Genomic DNA, 12,069 nt, shown 5'->3' with positions numbered 1-12,069 from the left:
TTAACCTGGATGAGGAATTGATTGATTCTGTAATGAATGGGCCACAATCCTCCCTTGGACCTCCATCGCAGACGAGATTGCTTCGTGCCCTGCTCCCACATATCGCGCAGCCTTAGAACATTCTCTGGTGATGTGAATTCATCCTCTACATTTGCGCCAACTTTGCCATTGACCGAATCTCTCATCTGCGATATCGAGCTACCCACGTTGCTCGTTTCATCATGAATACAATTGTGGTTGGACGTAGGATAAGGCGGTGATCCTCCTGCATCCTCGTCACTTCGAATAAAACCTCCTGGTTGAGAATTAACAAATTTAATCTCCGCATTCACCCCTCCAGAGAAATTAACGAATGCCTTTGTTGCCGACTTCGTGCTTCCTGCGATCGGTAACGTCGATTATCTTAGCCCAGTCCCTGCACATACTTCTTCCGTACCGACCCTAACTCCCTGGTTCAGTAGGCCCATTAGCCCAATATTTTGATCTTAGGCTTTAGGAATCTGGGCCACGCTTATTTTAGGTATAACTAAAGGAGGGTTATTACCCTGGACACAATGCGCTAGGTTAGCCAAAGAATTTTGGATGAGATTGCAAATTGCGTTGACCTTCTCTGACACGGATAAAGCTGCCCCAGCATTATAATTCCCCTGCTCACGCATTACTTTGACTCTACCTTTCAAACTGAGAAAGTTCCTTCATTTTTTTCGATTTTGTCTCTAGTGAAAACCAGGTTTCTCTTTCCTCCTTAGCCTCCTCATCTCGCTGGGAAGTAACGACGGCGTTAACATCCCCCTCGTCAAACACTTTTTCGAAAAAAATGGTCTCCTCAATAAAGGTATCCATTGATGATATGCTATCTGAGGAAGCATAATTATGAACATGACAATTGCACTCTCCTCCCCCTTGACTGGGTTCCTCCTCAACAATACTAATGTTATAAATATGACCATTAATTCGATATCCTTTTGAAACTCCTACTTTACACGATTTCAACACCTGTATTTGGATACGTGCATACTCAAGGTTCTCCCACTGCTCAGTAGCTTCTTCAATGGTTATCAGCTCTGCCACTTCTCCAACCACCTTAGACAGACAATCCTTATTCCACATAATAATGGGTAAACCGAAGCATCTAGCCCATACAATCTTGTGACCTGCAACATATGATTCAGACTAGGGTTCTAAATCCTCAAACACGCTGGTAAACCAGATATTGTTTAACTTAATGATATCATCCATCCGTTCTCCTTCCTTCAGAGTTAAAAGGACAAGATTATCACCCATATATCTCACCTTAATCATAGGCATCCCTCCTTTTATAAATTCTTCACGTAAGGACTCAAAGTTCAAATCTGGTATCATCCAACCTACTGCACTATTAGACGTCCAAGGTAGAACTTTTGATGTAGTCTCATGATTGGGCCTTGCCACTGGTCATGTGAAGTTTTCCTAACAACATCAGCATGTGAATGTTTCATGTTAAGGTCCCTTCGGATACCCTTCCCTTTTATTTCTCTCCATACCTCCTTGCTCTTCGACTGCCCCTGTGCACGGTAATGTTGATTCTTACCCTTACCATCCGTGTATAGCGCCGCACCTTGTTGAGTATTCCCATTTCTACTATATTTTGGTAGGTTAAAAAAAAGTTTCATATTGCCAATATATATCTGATCCAGCTCCTTCTCCAATCTGAGCTCAATTGGCACCGTAAAGAATCTCACAAACCCAAATCTTCTTCCCCACCTGTTTCGACATCCAGAAATGAACACTTTCACCCTAGCTTATCTTTGAAAGATTTTCAGCATATCGTATTCCCATGAGAACTTGGAAAGTTTGAAAAGAAATAGGTAGTATAGGATTTTGAGGGCGAATGCTTTATGTGTGATACAAATTTCCTCCTCTGCTCCTCCCACCATCCTCCTCTGCTCCTCATCCGTTTGATAGCACATGGATAAAAGGTATATTTACCTTTTGACTCATTTATCCTTGCAAAATAATGTACAAAAAGTATATTATGTGTCATGTCTCATATCAAGAAAGGATAAACAAGGTTGGTGTGTTGCAATCAAAACGAAGTTGAGAGGTTTCATAGAAGCGCCCATGGTGTTAAGATGGTGTTCCTTACCAATAGACGAAATATCACATGTAAATGAAGTAACTGAAGTTGAGGGTATTTTGGAATTTCAACATTCACATTGTTGAAGAATGCATCTAGAGAGAAAGAGGAGTTTAAAGATAATAATAATGTAGAAGATGACAATAAAAAAGAAGATTGTAATTCAAAATATTACATTAATAATTTTGAAGTGGATACTAAAAGGAAGAAACTTGAAGAAAATGATTCCTCAAAAGACAATTAAAAAGGGATTTGATAGGAATTTGATGATAATAATTAAAGTACGTAATTTTCATTAAGATTATCCAAATTGGATAAATGTTCTTCAATTGTTGATTATCCAAATTTCACATACATAATCAAAATCCTTTTACTTAATCATTACAACACGAATAAACAAATAAATTAAAATTTAAATATGAACAAGAATATAGGGGTAGTGCATGGATGCATATGTTCCATATTTGATTTTATGCCTTAATCTGTCTTGCTGCTTCTACTATCATCTCAAGAGAGTTTTCCAAAGAGGACTTAAATAATTGCTTGTCGATGAAGTCTTTCTCTACTCCAAATGCAATTCTTATCTTTCCCATGTAACTCATGATTGTCATGGTGAGACTCTGCAATAGTCAAATGTTTTCTTTTAAAAAAGTAAACAAATACGATAGAATGATAGCAACTAGCACGATTAAAAAAAGTGTTAAAAATTTCATGTATTGATAGTTAAATTTTTTTATGATATCAATAATAAATGACAGTGAAAAAATCACTTTCAATGTATATTATTAGTTAAATTAGATTTTATTTATTTATTTAATCCGTTTTCTCGTAACATAAATCGATAAAAGTTTTTAAAAAAAAAATCTAACTAAACAACTTTTAAAGATTGTTCGGTTTTAATAAAATCTTTTTCATAAGTGGTTTAGTTTGGTTAATTAATTAAAAAAAATTATAATATATATATATATATATATATTTATAAATTAATATATATATATATATATTAACATAATGGAACGAAAACTTTAAATAATTCAAACTTAATTACTTTTAATAACAAAAATACTTAATTTAACTTCATTTACAAAAAAAAAATGTAAATTTTTAATTTTCAATTTTGATTCACTTTATTAGGAGAACTAGTTTTTCAATTAAACTAATTTTGTTAATTTTGATTTACTTTTTAACTATCCTGTTCTTCATTCTTGTCTGATTTCTTTTTGTTTTTTTTTAAAGTCCTCTTATTGATTGAAGAGGGTATGAATATGGATAATACTCAACACTCATACTTTATTGAATAATTTAAAGAAGTTATATTAATTTTTCTCTTTACAATTCTTTCTATTCTCCGTCAACTATTGTTCAAAATTTTCATAGTTGGCTTAAATCCCTAAATTACTTTTCCTTTTACTATAATCTTGATTATATCGTTTGTATAGTTTTGTTCAAATGTATTTCAGAAAACACAAATCTCAATTTTATTGAATCTAATAATTTCTAAGGTAAATATTTAATTATTTTAAGTCTATTTTGATTTTTTATTTTTTATTTAATTTTTTTCATGAAGATGTTTGACTCTCAATTCCAATTCCAATTGTTCAATCATGTACACCCTTAGTTTTGTTTAGCTGAAAGAAAATTCATACTCTCTTAACTCTTTCACTTCTTTAATATCAATAAAGTTTATTGATATCTTCAAGGTATTACACATTTTTCTTTGTCATTTTGTTCAAATGGTGTATTGCATTTCAAAAATTACAATCCTCAATTTTATCAAATCAAATCATTTTTACTTTTCTATAGTTATTTTATTTTTATCCAATTGTTATTTGATATTTACACAATTATAATTTTTTTCTTGATATTTAACAGAAAAAAAAATATATTATTTTGATATTAAATCTTTGATAATATCATATTTAATTTATTGTGATTTTTTGTAACAAAATTGTTGAAGTAATATTCAAAACAACAAGAATATGGATATGCATATATCAGTTATGCAACAGAGATGAAGATGACACAAAAATTTCATACTTATTATATATGGAGACGAACCAAAAGAAAAAAAAAATTTGAAATTTGAAAAGATAATGAAATCAAGAAATATAAAAAAAATATCTTAATAAATAGTTTTAAAAAAATTTACTTTGTAATAAATATATAAATGTAAATTAATTAAATATGTTTTTTTTTAATAATATTTTTTCATATAGTGAAAGATGATTGTTGATTCGTAAAAAATCAATCTAAATTCTAATTTAGATGTTAAGTTTCATAAAAATATCTAACATTAAATATTATATTAAAAGCAAGAATATATTATTGATGAAAAATCATTGATATTATACTAAACATTAAATGATGATTAAAAAGAGACAGAAATATTATTTGAGTAAGTGAATAAATTTGTCATATTTTTTAATTAATGTGTGGTGGCTAGGGCTATGTTATTGGTTGACATGCATTGATGATGCAACCTAACAAATCCCACCAAAATCACTCTACACGGCATTCATAATTGCAAAAAAAACTTTTAGATATGAGGCTGGTTAATGCAGAAAGCGAAGGTACCTGGCAACACCACGTGTTTTGGTGAAAAAGTAGGGTTTCTGTGGAAAAACTGCCATAGATATGAAGCACAGTACAATGCAAGAAAACAGACACATACCTCAGGTGAACCAGCCACCATGAAGTAAAATCCTTTGATTGGAATATTAGCCACAGCCATTTGCTCCACTGGTCCAATCATGTTTGAGATTGTTGTGCTTGAGTTTCTTAAGGTAGAGTACAAGTATTTAGCTGCAGCCTGAAAACACATGTTAAGAACAAATAAATATCATGATTGAAACCAGAGATTGATTAATTAAGCTGCACTAATTATCCCAAAGATTTAACTAAAATTTTCATTACTTCAAATAGATGCAGTTTAAGTATTTTAAGTTTTAAACTACAAAATCTCGTAACTGAAATTTGTGAATGTTTATCATTAAATGAAAAAAATAAAAGCTAAAAGGATATGATTTGTAATAAATGTGAGTAAGCAAGAGAGTATTTTAAAAGGGTGTGTCAAAAAAAACTGTAACTAATATTGAAAACAAGTAAAGTTTTAATCTGATTCTGAAACAACAATGAGACCAAAAACAGACTAAAATGTATATGAAAAACAGAAGTGTGCTGTGATAGGTAGGTACCTCAGGTCCTCTGAGTTTTCTGAGCATATCCAGAAGCATGCCAGTGAGAGGAGTGGCCAAAGAATTTTTCTTTTTGATCATCTCTTTGTGTGCTTCCCAAATAAACTCAAGAGGGTTTGCATATTTGGAATCAGTGAGCTCTGGAATTGGAACATGCAAAAAGGCATATTGATTCCCCCATGCAGAACTGGTATTGGTCTTCTCCACCATCTCCTTGATAGACTTGTACCCTTCAATGTTTCTGGTGTTCAGCAACACCAGTGCTGTTGACTGTCCCTGGCTTGATTTCAGACTGATTTCTTGCATGTATAGCCGAATGCCAAAGAAAATTACCCCAGCAAGGACATCATTTATGCTCTTTCATCACCAAACCCAACAAAAATAGCTAACAATTAATATACTCTCATGTTTTAAACACTATTCATGTTTAAATGCTATAAAAAATAGAAATAATAGACTTGTTCAAGATAGTTAGGCATCAACTAAACTAATATCTTTATCTTATCTCCTGTTCGGTTTTTCTATTTCTTTGTAAAATTATATTTTAATTTTTCCATCTTAATTCTTTTGTTATATTAGCATTTAATACTTATAAGGACATGATCTGAGTAATGTCACATCAATATTATCATTAAATATTGAATATCAAATTAATAAAAAATCAGAAATTGACAATTAAATGAAACATAAATATAATTAAGTTGATTATAGTTCGAAAGAAAAATATATAATAAAATAACACTACAAGTAAATAAAAATCAATTTAAAATAATAATTAGTTAATATATTAACTAAATTAAATATTATTGTATATAAAAAAAATATTAATATTTAAATTAGTTTATATTATTGATAAAAAAATTCTATATTTAACTAGTTACTCATGTTTTAGTTATCAATTTTAGAATTGAGATAATTAATAGCTAATTAAATATTAATTTAAAAATTATTTATTTATAATAAAAATTAATTTAGATATTAATAATTATTTATTTTTTAAAATAATATCTAATTTAGTGAACATGATTATTTTTTATTTTTAAAATTTAATTTTTATTTAATGATTTTCTAATAATGTAAAGATGAATAAATAAAAAATGAAACAAAATATAGTCTTAAAGAAATTTAAAAGATAGTTTAAGTTCAAGAAAAATATGGAAGCAATAGTGAAACTTATCCTAAAAATTGTGTAATAATGAACATGATATATCAAAGTTTAGAGAGATTATAATATGAGAGAGATTTCACCAACCACTCCAAGTTTAGATTTGACTTCCTTGACGAGATCCAGGGAGAAAGAAACATCCGAGATGTTAATATGCCTCATCTTGGTGTCTTCAGAGCAAGATCTAATAGGTGTTTGATCATCTTCAACCAAGTTACTCTTCAGCAAACTCCATCCAAATTCCGAAATAGTGCGAAGGAAAATGGAGGGCAATCTCTTGAACACCACTTTGGTGTTCGAAATTGGTGATTTGGGTCTTTGGCTTGATGGGAGTGTGAAGGGGAGAGAGGCTTTGTCAGCTCTTTCCATGCATGAAAGAAGGGCACCCATGAGAGAGAAACCATCCCCTAGGGCATGGTGGAGTTTGAACACCAAGGTTCCCATGGCTTTGCTTGTAGGGTACTTTACAATGTGAAGTTCCCATAAGGGTCTATGTTGTGGCAGGTGTTCCACAGCTATTTTGGACATGTACTCATCAAGATACTCATCATATAAGAAGTTGGAAGACTCATTGCCACTTTGAAATTTAGGAACTTTTATATGATCCCCAAGCTTCACTTCAACTTTCTTCCACTTTTTATCTCCATTTTTGTCCTTAATCTATTGTTCAAAATCCACAGTCAGTTTTTTTTTGTCTTTGGAGGCAACAGTAGCAAAAGGGTACATACATGCATGCCTAATTAATGATCATGCATATGCATCTATACAGCTCAAACATTACATTTTATTTTAATTTGATTAAAAGTATTGGTAAAATAAAATAATGGATATACACTAAAAAAAATTATTAAATAGGAATCAATTTTAGAAACTAGAAATAATTAATTGCTATTAACAAAATTAGATACTATTTTAGAGACTAAAAAATTTATTAGTATCTAAATTAGTTTCTATTATCGATAAATAGTTTTTAAATTAGTATCTAATTAGATACCAAAATTTTATATACCAACTTTATAATCTTAATAATTAGTAGCTAAAACCTAAAATGTAAGTAATTAATTTATTTCAACAAGTGGCTACTAACCCTTTAATTATGTATTACTATTATAAAAATAACTTTTAACAATAGTTAAAAATAATATTTATAAATAATTTATAAATTATGGTAGATATAGCCATTAAAAATAGTCAGTTTTGATGACTATATCACTGTCATTAATAAGTGACGAATTAATGGCGGTTATAAACAACCCCATGAAGATTTAACCAATAGTGACAAAAAAAGTCATGTGTGTACATCAATGGTGATATTCATCTATTACTGTGATATTAGAGGCATGTTGGTTAAAGAATGGGCAAGAGAAGAAATGCGTAATAAGTTAGGAAGCTGTCTCCATAATATATGAGAGTAATTGAAGCTACTCATGCAGGCCAATTATGTAGATGCTATATATATGCATTAATGCATTAAAGGCTTTAAAGGAAGAATTTCTAAAGCCATTTTTAGAGTAATTGCAAACAAAAAGCATTTATCTGTAAAAACTAATAATTTTCTTATAAATTTAAATTAACATATATATTTCATAATTTATCAAAATTATTTCTATTACTCTTTCTTAATTTTTTTTTTTTAATTTTCAGATAAACAAAATTGCAAAAAACACATTTTAGATCTTAAATTTAAACTTCAAAAAGACACTATTGGCAATGACAGAAACACATGTTATCATAAATGGAAGAAATTGTGAAGATGGTTACCATGATGGAGGAGAAACGTGAGTTGATGGGAAGGAAGAGATTCTGAAGAAGTGGCACAGTTTGAGAGTCATCAATGGGAATCTCAGTTTCCATGACAGCAAGAATGTATATACTGAGAGAAGAGCTTGTCAAGTATTGCCCTGTTGGACTCACTGGCTCCACAATCTCTCCCTCATCAAATGCTTCCATTTCTCTTCTTCACCTTCCAGAAAAAAAGCTTTGTTTTTGGAGGAGTAGTGGTGTGTGTTGGAAACAAGTTTTGTTGCTGAGATTCAGTTCATGAGTTGAGGGAAGATATATAAAAAGAGAAGAGAGAGAGAGGAGTGTGTTTGTTGTCCTCTTTAATGGTCACACAACCAGCACCCTCTACCCTGTGGCGGTTCCTTTATGTTTACTCAAATTATAGAATTTGTGGTAGCTTTAAGCATTCAATTCTTACTCTGTGAGACCATTTATTTGGAGAAAGCAAAATGTTGAGAGGGTGGCCAAGTATAAGATTAGAATAACAGTTGAAAATTTATTCTCCCACCTAAATCAAAAACCAACCTCTATTCAGTTAAGAGCATCAAACATGTGCATATATTTATAAGGTATACTCAAAGTAAAATTAAGTGTTATGGAACGTGATCTTCATTAATGATCTCATGGAATTTATTTGTTTTTGTTAACAATGTATGAGTCTCGCATGAACAAACTCTTTTTTGTCTTCTTTTTTTTATTTATGGAGAGAATGTCTTTTCTTTGTATATACTTTTTTTTTACTTCTTTTGTTAAGGCGGGTGGTATGTTTATAAAGACACTCTAATACTCGAGTCAGTACTATGTATTGAGTATAATAAAGACACTTTAACACTCAAGTTAGTAGTATATATTGAGTATAATAAATGAGTAATAATGAATTATGTCTACTTTGTAAATGTCATACTAGTGCAGAAAAGGTCAAAGATAGCAGTTTTTTTAGCAGTTTGACAGTGGTTTCAAAACCGTTGTCTATTAGCACGTAATCTATTCTATTGAGGTATAGATGATGGTTGTAAAAGGAATCATTGTTTATTTAAATCGTAGAGGGAATAAACAACGGTTATTGGATTAGAATCGATGTCTATTCCCTTTATGATTTAAATAGACAGCGGTTCCTCTTACAATCGTTGTCTATCTACCCGTTTTAATTTCAAAAATGCCACTGTCTTTTGATAGACAATGTTTGATAGTGAAACACGGTATATTAGTTGTCGCAAACAAGCGTTTTTGCACTAGTGTCAACTTGTTTATAACATTTTAATGGTAACTTACCGAGATGGGCTTGAATTAATTCGATTCAAAAGTGTTTTATATAGAACTTAAAAGTGTTTTATATTGTTTAAGAAATTAATCAAAGAAAATAAAATTTCCATTTCTTTGGTGGTTGATCTCCTCACCTATCCCTACATACAAGCCCCCTAGGCTTGAGAAATCATGAGTGACGAAGAGGTTTGTCATTTAGGTCTGAAGATAAGGAAAATTTCATTTCTTTGGTGGTCGAGATCTCCTTGATTATCCCTACATATTGGGTCGTAGGCTCGAGGAGTGATGAGTGATGAAAAAGCTTTAATGGATGAATTAACTAAGGCTAGTCACTCATGCCATGCTAGGAAAAGTAGAATTGGTTGTAGCAATTACATCCTTGAGAAGTGGGAGCAACTCTCATCTTGGAACTGCAAGATTTAAAAGATCCAACGAGTGAAGGGGGTTACAAAGGTTGGTATTCCTTCCTCTATATATAGCAATATGTCATACCCATTTTGTTTGTGAACTGTTATCTGAGAGGAGAAGTTATGTTTGTTTTGCTTTCAAGTAAGTGTGTCTTCTTTTCTTCAAGTTACACCAGTACAAAAAACTTCATTAACTCTAAACAAAGACGGTTCCTAAATAACCATCGTTATAAGAGACACGGTGGCACTTTTGTAAATAAGTGGAACATATCACGACGGTTCAGTAAAGAACCGTCTTTATAAGGTGGAGCTGGGAGTTATAACGACGGTTGGAACTGTCTTTGATTGCCTCAGCCTTGGAGTTATAACGACGGTTCCTAGGGAATCGTCTTTAATTGGCTTAAAAAACTGAAAAACCAGTCGCGTCTCTTTCACTCTTCACTTTACCTCTTGTTCTTCACTTTCACAGCTTTCGTGCCGCCGTTCCTAAGCCAAACGTCGCCTCCACGCTTCCCCTCTGCCACTGCTGGACTACGCTCCACTCTGCCACTGCTGTTCCGCGCTGTCGTGCGCATCTCCGCCTCCGTTGGCTTCCTGCGCCGTCGTGGGTCGCGCTCTTCTCTAGTCATCATCATCGCCGCATCGTGCCTCGCCACCTCTGCGGTTCCGCACCTCCACGACCGCACAGCTGCGCCTCGTCGTCGCTGAACTTGTCATTCCTTGTGGACTTTGTTTCTGCCTAATCTCTGCCTTGTAAGTCTCCGTGCCAACATTTTCGCATTCCCGCGGATAGGCGCCAACTTTGTCTGCCACTTTTGTTTCGCTCCATTTCCAGGTTAGTATTTTATTTATTTATTTAATAATATATTAAATTTAATTTTATATATATATATATTGCTTTAATAATTGTTAGATATTATTTTAATGATTTGATATTGTCTTTACATATTAAACGTACTGATTCTGAGTTCGGAGGTGTCCGACCTTCGGCAATGTTGGTTTAGGTTTATAATGAATAAGATACTACATTTGATTATATGGAATACATTGATTCTGTGGGTGTTTGACTTTCGCCAATTTTGATTTAGATTTTCTTAGTTTACCAATTCTATGGATCGGAGTTGGATTAATACACCAAGGATAAGTGATGCTTACGAAAAAGGGGTTGAAGAATTTTTACAATTTGCGCAGCATAATGACATTAGTAATCATAATGGAGTAAGAATAAGGTGTCCTAGTGTCAATTGTTTGAATGGAAGGATATTGAGTGTTCCTGAAATTAGAGAACATCTTTTGTGTGATGGATTTTTGAAAAGTTACACAACATGGACGTGGCATGGTGAATTGTTAGACTTGCCAAGTGTGCGTGGAGCTTCGGAGGAAGTTCATTTCTCAATGGATGATAGATTAGAAGACATGATTCGTGATGTGGGAGCAGAATCTTTTGCTAATGCAGTTTTCGAAAATATGTCTAATGATGCAGAGACTCCTTTGTATCCTGGTTCAAGTACCTTCACACGATTATCAGCAGTGTTAAGGTTGATGAATTTGAAGGCAATGAATGGATGGACTAACAAAAGTTTTACAAAATTGCTTCAATTGCTTAAAGACATGCTTCCAGAAGGAAATACCTTGCCCAATCGAAATTATGAGGCAAAAAATATACTTTGTCCATTGGGTATGGAGTATAGAAAAATACATTCATGTCCTAACGATTGTATTTTATACAGAAATGAGTATGAAGATTTAAGAAGATGTCCCAGATGTGGTTTGTCACGTTATAAGGTTAAAGTTGGTCAGAATGATGAAATTGATGAATTCACAAAGGAAGGTCCTCCTGCTAAAGTTGTTTGGTATCTTCCAATAATTCCAAGGCTTAAGCGTTTGTTTGCAAATGCAGATGACGCTAAAAACCTTAGGTGGCATGCAGATAATAGAAAATGTGATGGACTACTTCGTCATCCTGCTGATTCTTTGCAGTGGAAGAATATTGATAAAGAATTTCCTGAATTTGGAAAAGAATCAAGAAACTTAAGACTTGGATTAGCAACTGATGGAATGAATCCCTTTGGAAATTTAAGTAGTAATCATAGTTCATGGCCTGTTTTGTTAGTGATTTACAACTTACCTCCTGCTTTGTGT

The 12,069-nt window shown here is 32.4% G+C and overlaps 1 protein-coding gene across 1 annotated transcript; it reads right to left on the bottom strand.

Annotated features, from left to right (window-relative positions):
- Positions 1-2,367: 2,367 nt before the first annotated feature.
- Positions 2,368-8,729, bottom strand: LOC137837198 (wax ester synthase/diacylglycerol acyltransferase 4). Its single transcript, XM_068646127.2, has 5 exons — positions 8,237-8,729; positions 6,563-7,135; positions 5,311-5,667; positions 4,788-4,925; positions 2,368-2,736 (listed from the first exon to the last, which is right to left on the bottom strand). The coding sequence occupies exons 1-5, from the start codon at positions 8,423-8,425 to the stop codon at positions 2,587-2,589; spliced, it is 1,407 nt and encodes a 468-aa protein (XP_068502228.1). The 5' UTR covers positions 8,426-8,729; the 3' UTR covers positions 2,368-2,586.
- Between the last annotated feature and the right edge of the window lie 3,340 nt (positions 8,730-12,069).

Source organism: Phaseolus vulgaris, chromosome 4 (assembly GCF_051622355.1).
Source record: "Phaseolus vulgaris cultivar YP4 chromosome 4, ASM5162235v1, whole genome shotgun sequence".
Taxonomy (NCBI): domain Eukaryota; kingdom Viridiplantae; phylum Streptophyta; class Magnoliopsida; order Fabales; family Fabaceae; genus Phaseolus; species Phaseolus vulgaris.
This window is presented reverse-complemented; position numbering and strand designations above follow the sequence as displayed.

Bases quoted from the DNA above. Each gene is read 5' to 3' on its own strand.
- LOC137837198 (XM_068646127.2), bottom strand. From the start codon at position 8,425: ATGGAAGCATTTGATGAGGGAGAGATTGTGGAGCCAGTGAGTCCAACA. The intron at 5,668-6,562 runs GTTGGTGAAATC...TGGTGATGAAAG, and splicing joins TCAAATCTAAACTTGGAGTG to AGCATAAATGATGTCCTTGC. The intron at 2,737-4,787 runs GTATGTGTCTGT...TGACTATTGCAG, and splicing joins TGGTGGCTGGTTCACCTGAG to AGTCTCACCATGACAATCAT.